This window comes from Diplotaxodon limnothrissa, linkage group LG8 (assembly GCF_057381915.1).
Source record: "Diplotaxodon limnothrissa isolate DT_005_m linkage group LG8, D_limnothrissa_male_GT1.1, whole genome shotgun sequence".
NCBI classification, from domain to species: domain Eukaryota; kingdom Metazoa; phylum Chordata; class Actinopteri; order Cichliformes; family Cichlidae; genus Diplotaxodon; species Diplotaxodon limnothrissa.
The window spans coordinates 2511904-2520965 of NC_140603.1; the positions used below are offsets into that span (position 1 = coordinate 2511904).

General features: G+C 45.4%; 1 protein-coding gene across 1 annotated transcript in view; it reads right to left on the reverse strand.

The window, feature by feature from the left end:
- Positions 1 to 7373, reverse strand: part of cavin1b (caveolae associated protein 1b) — a 36771-nt gene extending 29398 nt beyond the window's left edge. The window contains exon 1 of the mRNA XM_085361153.1: positions 6499 to 7373. Within this exon, the coding sequence (XP_085217279.1) occupies positions 6499 to 7029 (531 nt within the window). The 5' untranslated portion in view covers positions 7030 to 7373. The remainder of the gene's footprint in view (positions 1 to 6498) is intronic.
- Between the last annotated feature and the right edge of the window lie 1689 nt (positions 7374 to 9062).

Below are 9062 nucleotides of genomic sequence, written 5' to 3' on the forward strand. Positions count from 1 at the left end.
CCTGTATTTGTATAGCGCTTTTCTAGTCCCTAAGGACCCCAAAGCGCTTTACACAACCTGTCATCCACCCATGCACACACACATTCACACACTGGTGATGGCAGCTACAATGTAGCCACAGCCACCCTGGGGCGCACTGACAGAGGCGAGGCTGCCGGACACTGGCGCCACCGGGCCCTCTGACCACCACCAGTAGGCAACGGGTGAAGCGTCTTGCCCAAGGACACAACGACCGAGACTGTCCAAGCCGGGGGCTCGAACCGGCAACCTTCCGATTACAAGGCGAACTCCCAACTCTTGAGCCACGATCGCCCGATGATCCAAGCATCTTATTGTATGCATGGACTTCCATTAAAAAGCTATGTTAAATACATCATTGCACAGAGACCAACTGACTTCATTCTGAAAACCGTTCGACTTTGAGGATGCTCATTTTATTACCAGAAAAGCTAAAAACAGCAAACAGGACACTGAGACAGGAGCAGGAGACCTGAGCCCAACACATTTCATTCATGTTTGTCTACTCACTCCTGGATTTATGAATATCAAAGGCATTTTAAATAACACAGCCTAAAGTAATATAATTCCATTTTATTCAACCAGATTATCTGTCCCTGCGTGTGCTTCCGTCTTTGGTTAGAGCACCAGGTGAGCACTGTCAAGAGGTCCAGGTGAGTGAACCTGATTAACAGAGCACTGACCAATAGTTATCAGCTACAGCTACCTGTGGCATCACACCTGGGAGTCACAACAGCCACAGTCCTAATTCTGAACATAACCACGGTCCAGGTGGTGTAGTTATGAAAAGACCTCTCCTTAGAGTTGTTATAAAATGGAAAGTATCCACAGCCACAGATGTGCTCAAACATACCGTAAAGTTTGTTCTAAAGTTAGACAGTTTGTAGTTTTGAAGCCTGGCCTTTTACATTTACATTAAAGGGCTGCAGTTTTTAGCACATTAGGCACAGACACACACGCCCTTTAAACACCTGGAGAGCTACTTTGTGTTAATATCATAATAAAACCCACAGTGGTGCTTCTTGATTTAGTTTACAGACTAGAACCTTTAGACTGGAGTTTAAATGGAGCTAGAGATCGTGGTCATGGTAAAACCTCCACGTGCAGCATTTCAGATTCATTTGTCTTTCCCATGATTAGCTTTGAATCTTCAGGACTAAATACGAGCGCTTTATTCATCAGAGGAACTGATCTGAATGACAGAAGTGGGAGAAATAGAAAAAGGAATGAGGTGTGACGCAGGGTGAAGTGCGGGTGGCTGGAGGAGCTAGGGAGGTGGAGGAATGGGGCCGTGACTGGTTCCACATCAGGAGGAGTGGAGGTTAGAATGGAGAGTTGGGGATGCCTGTGCAATGAATCAGCTGTTTAAATATGATCCCTGCTCTTCATCGTAACACACCCATTCACTCCCTCAAGAAGAGGAGGTAGGGATGCACACCTCCTCTTCGTGACATGCTATTTATCATTCCACCCTCCTTACAGTGCTGGAATGAAGCCCCTCGGGCCAACCTGCTGCACTGGGCCCACAGTCTTTATTGCTGGTGTTGTAGCAGATTTAGACTTAAAGTGCAGGGTTAGAAAAACCAGCAGGCACTGTCCTGGTTATCATATACTGCCACTAGCTGGCTTCAGGTCAACGAGCCACATGTGTTCAGGTATAAACTAAACATCATCACACTGAACTTTATAAAACAGTCTGTCCTTAAAGGTGTTCATGGTTCTGCTCAGTGCACAGATGAGTGCGATGTTCAACAATGGAAACAAGCTTCTCACTCAGCACCACGACCTGAACATGATGTCTGACTGAGCTTTTAAAACCTGCAAAAATTAAACTTCACACAAGAACCGGCTAGTAGCAAGGCAAAGTAATCAGTAATCAGTGGGTGCACATTTTCTTAGCTACTGATTGGCTGTCGAGTTATTTTTTGTAGGTCAGTGGAGCTGATGGTGTGTTTAAGTGTGACAGCATGGACATCTGCAGCAACAAGATAATAAAAGCTAAAGCTGCGTCCACACAGCACATCACTGTGTTGCTGTCAGTAGCAGATATTCCTAAACCTCTATTCTCACTGGCTGCCTCAAGTTTGAGAAAAGTTTAAAGTCAACAGAGTTTTGCTACCTGTGGTTACTTTAAGTTAAAATAGACAAATGTGACTGATGATTAAAGCTGAAGGAAGCCCCGGGAGAGCGCAGAGCAGAGCTGGAGTGATGAGAGGAACTTGTAGAAAGACTTTGTTGAAGGAGCACCCAGAGTGATGTGAAACGTAACAAGTGTGATGTGGACTAAGAAAAACATGCTGTGTACTTTTGGTGTGGAGCTGTGAGCTGTGCTGATGTTTCCTGTGGTCAGCTGCATCCGAAACCTGATGGGGTTTAAAGATACGAGCCAGGAAACCAAAACAATGCAAGACGCAAGGTGATCATTTTCACTGCGTGTAAACTCTTTAAACTTATCAGTGCACCTTGCATTTCAGCGCTCTCACACGCTACTGTGGTGTAGAGTATCACATTCCAGGCCAGATCCTCACTGAGTGCAGTAAGCTCTCGTCTGGCAGCGTATGGCCTCAGCTGTCAAGGAACTGAACACAGATGTAAGAGAGTAAATCTCAGGCTTGCTGGACAAGCAGCTCAATGAGCCCAACGCACACAGGCTGACACAAACACACACCGGAGGAGGAGAGCTGCTGCTCATGCTAACAGGGAGGCAGGTGCTTCACGTGCTGACAGAACGCCCTCTGGTTAGTTTCCACCTACACATTGTATCGTAGCTCATCACACGTGCCAGCAGCATGGGGTGGCATTACTTTCGATTGGCTGTAATATAATGTAATATGACTGAGGTCATAAAACCCAAGAAAGACACAATCTTGCTAACCTCCGTGATTATTAGTCTTCCAGGGTGCATTTACATATATATTAAACTATACATGACACCTGAAGTCAATGGCAGCCTTCACTCATGGTGAAATCATCACTTATATCAATCTCAGCTTGTGAGGGAGGCCTAGCAGGGACAGCATCAGACTACAGCACAGATTCAGCCCCCTGTGCTTCACTACAAAGCCCTCGTGCTGTTTCCTCACTGTGTGAGCCGGCCCCTGGAACAGCAACTGTGCTTTTATTACCAGCAGAGCACCAGGCCAGGGCCTTTCCTCAGGGTACCAGCAGCACAAGTGTGAGTGAAAAGTGGGAAATACCTGAGACACATCAGAAAGCTGTGTGTTTCTAGGCTGCAAATACGCTCAGAGCCTCGGGGTTAGACCGCTACGTCCTGATTTTGTAATAACATTTCAACACAGCACGTGAAGCAATCCAAGCTGTGAAAATATATTCTTAGCACTACAGATGCAGTAAAGCCATTTAAATGAATACTAATGCTGTTAGTATGCTGTGTACTGCTTATGCCGCATGGCTGTTAGCTTGCACTGGACCGCACGTGTGAAATGAGATGTTGCTTTTGTGTATATTGTTTTGAACAGCAGCATTGTGTAAAGCTCATGGTGATGCTTAAATGTGGTGCATGTTCCACGTGTCACCTTGATGCTGGTAACCCACAGAAATCACGTCAGCACATATTTCTGCACAGCCATCAGTATGTAGACTTTTACATGCTGTTATGCTGCGATATAGGATGAGCTATAGCTCAGGAGGTAGAGCGGATCTAACTGGAAGGTCGGTGGTTTGATTCCTGGGATGCCAGACTATCTCCTAACCCCAAGTTGCTCTCCGATGCATCTCTCAGTGTGTGACAGTGATGTTAGATGTGCCTGTGTGAATGAGGCAAGTTGTGTAAAGCGTTTTGGGTGCCCAGGCAGAACCAGTCCATAAAAGGCTAGTTTTCCTGTGAACGCTGGAAGCCTGATACACTGCAGTGTTTGCAGCTGAGATTCAATATCCTAAATTTTCCCCAAATGATTTACAAGTAGTGGAAACAATGTTGCACATTTGATGTTTAAAAATATGCACATGAGTGATTGTTCTCTATGTGTCCATTGGTGGTTCCATGCACTTCTACTTTAAGTTTAGTTGCTGCCCCGCCCCACCCTCCATACACAATAAAGAACGGTTTAGAATATGTCCGATCACCTCCAGCATGACGGGGCCCTCGGCTCCTATGATCTTTGATCTGCATGATAGACAGCACCTTCATCCAAACACTGAGTGAACATGAACAGTGCTGGTATTCCACCAGGAGACCTGAAGGATCGTCGGGGGATCACTCTTCACACGAGGGCCCAAAACATTATTCAGACACTTTTTTTCCTCTAATTTGTCACACATCTGTTTGCCCTCTGTGTTCAGACTGAACGAAGACGTTGACAGTGTTAATGTTTCCAAGTATCAGTGTGTGTCCCATGCTGGGGTGTTGGCCAAGTGTTTACTGTCTGACTTTTAAAAAGAATCTGCCCTGAAAGGGCAACAGAGGAGCAGAGAAAACTGAAAACAGAACAACACATTGTGGCTTTGCTTTTTTAATGAAGATGAATCTGATCTTATGTCATAGTTGGCAACTGTAACCAAAGCCAGTGTTTTGAGTTAGCGAGGGAGCCGGTGATTGGCATTTCAGGGGGAGTTTCTCTCGCCACAGGGGCAGAGCGCTTGGCTAACGTTAGCAAAATCCCAACCTCTGATATTCCAAACAGACTGTTTTGGAAGCTTTCAGCCCTCAACTTCAGCAATTTATCGGGGACTAATTAAAATGTAGATTTACGATGTTCTCAGATTGAGAAACAGTTCAGTCATTGAATTCCTTCATATGTGATGAAAAGATAAGTTTGTTTTTCACTCAGAGTCCTGCCCTGCTCATCTGCTGATTGCTAAAAAAAAGTCTTATACTCGTAGACCGAGGCACAGACGCCAGCAGCATTGTGTAAGTCCTTTAGCACAGAGTTCAAGTCCGACCGTGTGCAGTCAGGCAGTCTGCAGCGCCTAAGATGGAGCCCTCATTTGACTGAGGGAAACAGAGAGAGTGAGGTGGGTCCAAGCCACGATGTCTGAGTCAAGGGTGGAAACTCTGAATGTTCTCGCGCCACTGTGCAAAAAAGCTGCAAGCTATTACACATCACAGTGCAGCCTCTCAAGCTAAAAAAAGAAACAGGGCTCTCCTCAGCTCCCCTCAAAGAAAAAAACGTGCTCCTTCTTAAAAGAAACATCTGCCCCCAATCCTCTGCTTTAAACTGGACCTGACGCATGCTCGTGGTATTTTCCATCTTTTTAGAAATAGTGAGGAAAGAGTGAAATGACTTTCTGAACCGATTTCGTCTGACTTGAGCTGCCAGTAGGCGAAGGCTCTTTGTCCTACATACAGCATGCTATGGAAGAGATACCTGGAGGCCACCTGTACTGCAAACTGAAGCTGCATATTCATTTTAACTGCTGTAGTTTTGGTGTTGAGAAGGTGGAGCTGCAGAGACACACACACACACACACAGACACACAGACACACACACAGACACACAGACACACACACAGACACACACACACACAGACACACACACACACACACACACACACACACACACACAGACACACAGACACACACACAGACACACAGACACACACACAGACACACACAGACACACAGACACACACACAGACACACACACACACACACACACACACACACACACACACACACACACAGCCATGATCTCTGCTTCCCTGTGTCGTCTAATAACTTAGTGCCAGTAGAAAGGGCATTAATGATAAGACCTGGGGTGAACTCAGGAAATGTATCATAAATTGGAGAAAGAGAGGAAGCTGTGTTTTCGGATAAATTGTTACCATCGCTCTAGCTTTGTTCTGTTGGCTCATACTTTAATTATTAAGTGTGATTTGGAGTCATTTGGTTCATGATTTACAAACTCTTGTTTGCTGTTCATCCTCCTCAGTCTAATGCTGTCGTTGGTTGATCGCTTCACTCTAATGCAGTTCCACAAGCATTTGGCTCCTTTTGCAAAGCCTGGTAATAATTACATAATAATTACAGTTCTCTGCTTTTATTTCCATGCAGAAACACAACGTTTCTGTTAAAAGATCATTTTTTTGTTTTTCAGGAAATTAAAAGTCTGTGGATGATCAGGGTGGTGTTTGAAATGCAATACGAGGGCGCGTCTATACAACAAAAACACTATCTTTGCATTTTTTTTGTCCATCTTAAGTGATTATTCTGAGCAACATTGCAAAGTCAGAGTAATTCAAAGGTCAGACTTTCTTTCTTATCATCTGTCCAGAGAAAAGTCTTACTGGTGTGTCTGAGAGTGAAAGCAGCTTCCAGTAAGAACCACTCCCTGAAGCCCTCAGCATCCCAGCAACATCTTCACCAGACTAAACCACCTTTGTAGGAGTTTTCAGTGATATGGCTCACAAACCAAAACCCTGCTCGGTTATTCGGTTCATCCATGAACCACACCCATCTCTCAGGGTTTCACTCCCACATCAGACTGACTAACACATACTGAAACACAAACACTCTCCCACCTGATAAATCATGACTTTGAAGTTGCGTCTCTTGAGCAGCTCCGCCTCGTTGTTCTCCAGCTTCTTGATCTGGCCTCCTTGCTTCTCCAGCGTGGCTCGCACTGTCTTGACATTGACGCTCACCTTGCGCACCTTTTCCATCATCTTGTTGACACTGTTGGATGTGGTGCTGTGGCTCTTGGTGAGTTTTGTGAGCTCGCCTTGGATGCTGGTCACCGTACGCTCCATCTCCTGCTGCCTGGCCTCCAGCCCGCTCTGGGTCTGCTGGATCTGGTCCACTGCCCCGATGATCTTGTCAAGCAGTGAGAGCACCATGACCCCATTAACCTGTGGATCAGCTTTAACGCCATCATCTTTGTCCTCGGCGGCGTCCCCTTCTGTGCCCATTGTGGACAGTTCTTTCTTGGCTGCGGCAAGGGCGTTGTCTTCATCATCTGAAGGTGGAAGGTTAACCTCATCATCAGAGATCTCAGTGAGAGTTTGAGGCTCCAGCTGGGCACTTCCAAACTCCAGTGCTTCCATGGCTGCCATGTTGGTAGATTTTATAAAGTGTAATCAACCTTTTTCACCACAGTTTCTTCTGGATTACTTTCTCACTCCTTATCTTCCCACCTGCGTCTTCCTCTGCTCTGCTCTGCAGCCTCTTCTTTTTTACTTCCTATTTACAAACTCTCTAATCCCTCTCCAGCACACATACATAGAGCCTGTCTTTCTCGGCTATCTGTCCGTTCTGTCTGAAGCTCCTGGAGTCGGGCCAGTGATCAGGGGAAGCCGAGCGATGCTGGATGTGACCACATGAGCGTTAGGATGTAAATGTCTCACCAGGCAGAGAGATCCTCCAGTCAAGCTACAGCCGGCAGCGCTTTTTTTTTCCAACCCACCCTCCCTTTTTTCCACTGGGCTCTCCTCCTCTCCTCACACCCCTCCTTTATCTCCTCCCTAAATTTACAAATTTCAGTATGACTCCACCTAAGTCCAGCCCCTCATGACTCGATGGCACACCCACATGGCCTAGCCTTGTCCCATCAGCATGGCTGAAATAGTTAGCAGAGCTGCACTGATCTGCTCGTATACAAGCTGAGGCACAGCCGAAGGAGGAATGCCAAGCTGGAGCTATTCTTGTTTCCATTCCTGTCTCCCTGCTCTCCACAACATGGAAAGCAGCAGTGGATGAAAAACACAAAGAATAGAAAGCAGCTTGTAAAAGCTAACAGCTTACAGTTCTAAAGTCTAACATTTAATACTATTAGGGTAAGTTGTCCCAAGATTTTCAACCACAGCTTGAATCTTAGCGATCAGGCCCTTTTGGGTTCAGTTAAGATTGAGGCCTTGTTTAGACCGCAGCACAAGTTCAGACCAACTATTTTTTAGACTGAGGCTTAAGTCAGCGCCAGCTGGCTGTGTTGGCTCCAAAGACATTTCTTTCTACACGTGACGCTGATAAAGTATAAACTTCTTTCCACAGAAAAGAAAACTACCATGAGGTGCTGTGGAGGAAATTTATGATGTCTTTCCTAACCAAGAAGTGACATATCATATGCCATAAAAGTGACATATCAAACATGTCTCAAGGAAATTTTCTGAAAGTCAGGTTACCATCTGGTAAATCTTCCTCATTTCAAGCACTGTCGTGTAATTTGTGACAGGAAGTAATGCTGCATCTGCAACTGGGTCAGACGAGTCTGATTCCTCCTGGGTCGTTGTGCTACTTCCTCAGTGTAACCCAGTGATGTCCTTGTGTTCTCCTAGTGCTAACGTCAGCCTCTCTCTGTGTATAGATTCCCTGGACCTTGGCCTGTTTTCCTTCCCCGTGGACCCTGAGTGGATAAGCGTAAGAGTGAGTTTGGACTGGATTATTGTGTGAGTCAGCGTGTGAAGAGGAGTTTGGACCTTCCCCTGGCTGCCCTGGACCCAGCTTCGTCCCCCCAGCACTGTATATATGTATATATCTCACCTGGTGACACCTGTGTAAATAAATTCATTCAGAGTCCTGTGTTTGATTCATGCACTCGTAATCGTGACAGTTATGCAGATGGGAACTGATAAGAATTTAGTGATTATAAATTCATTATCAATATCACTTATCGATTCGATTCCCTATCGATTCTCATTGGCTCCAGTTTGAGGGTCACCATCACCTCTCAGCGGCATATCAAAGACATTACATCCATGCACATTAACTACATGCTGTGTGATCGAACATTCGTGCATGTTGGAGGTGTTCCCCGCTTTGTTGTGATCGGTGATGACAGGGGATTTCTTTATTAAATTATTATTATTATTTTGTTAAAAAAGTGAATGCACATATTGCACAGAACACTTGTCTTAAAAGTAATGCAGTACGTTACTTCATTACACCCAGGATAAAGACATTCGTGTACTACTCGTTACTTTCATGTTACTCTATAAGATCTGAACACTGTCACATAGTTACCACTGAACAATATAAACCTACAGGCTACAGTCACACACACCAACACAATCCATCCTGATGACCTCACACGTGATCTTTCTCTGTGTGTCGGTATGAGCACAAAGCAAAGATGAAAACCAGCACAAAGAGA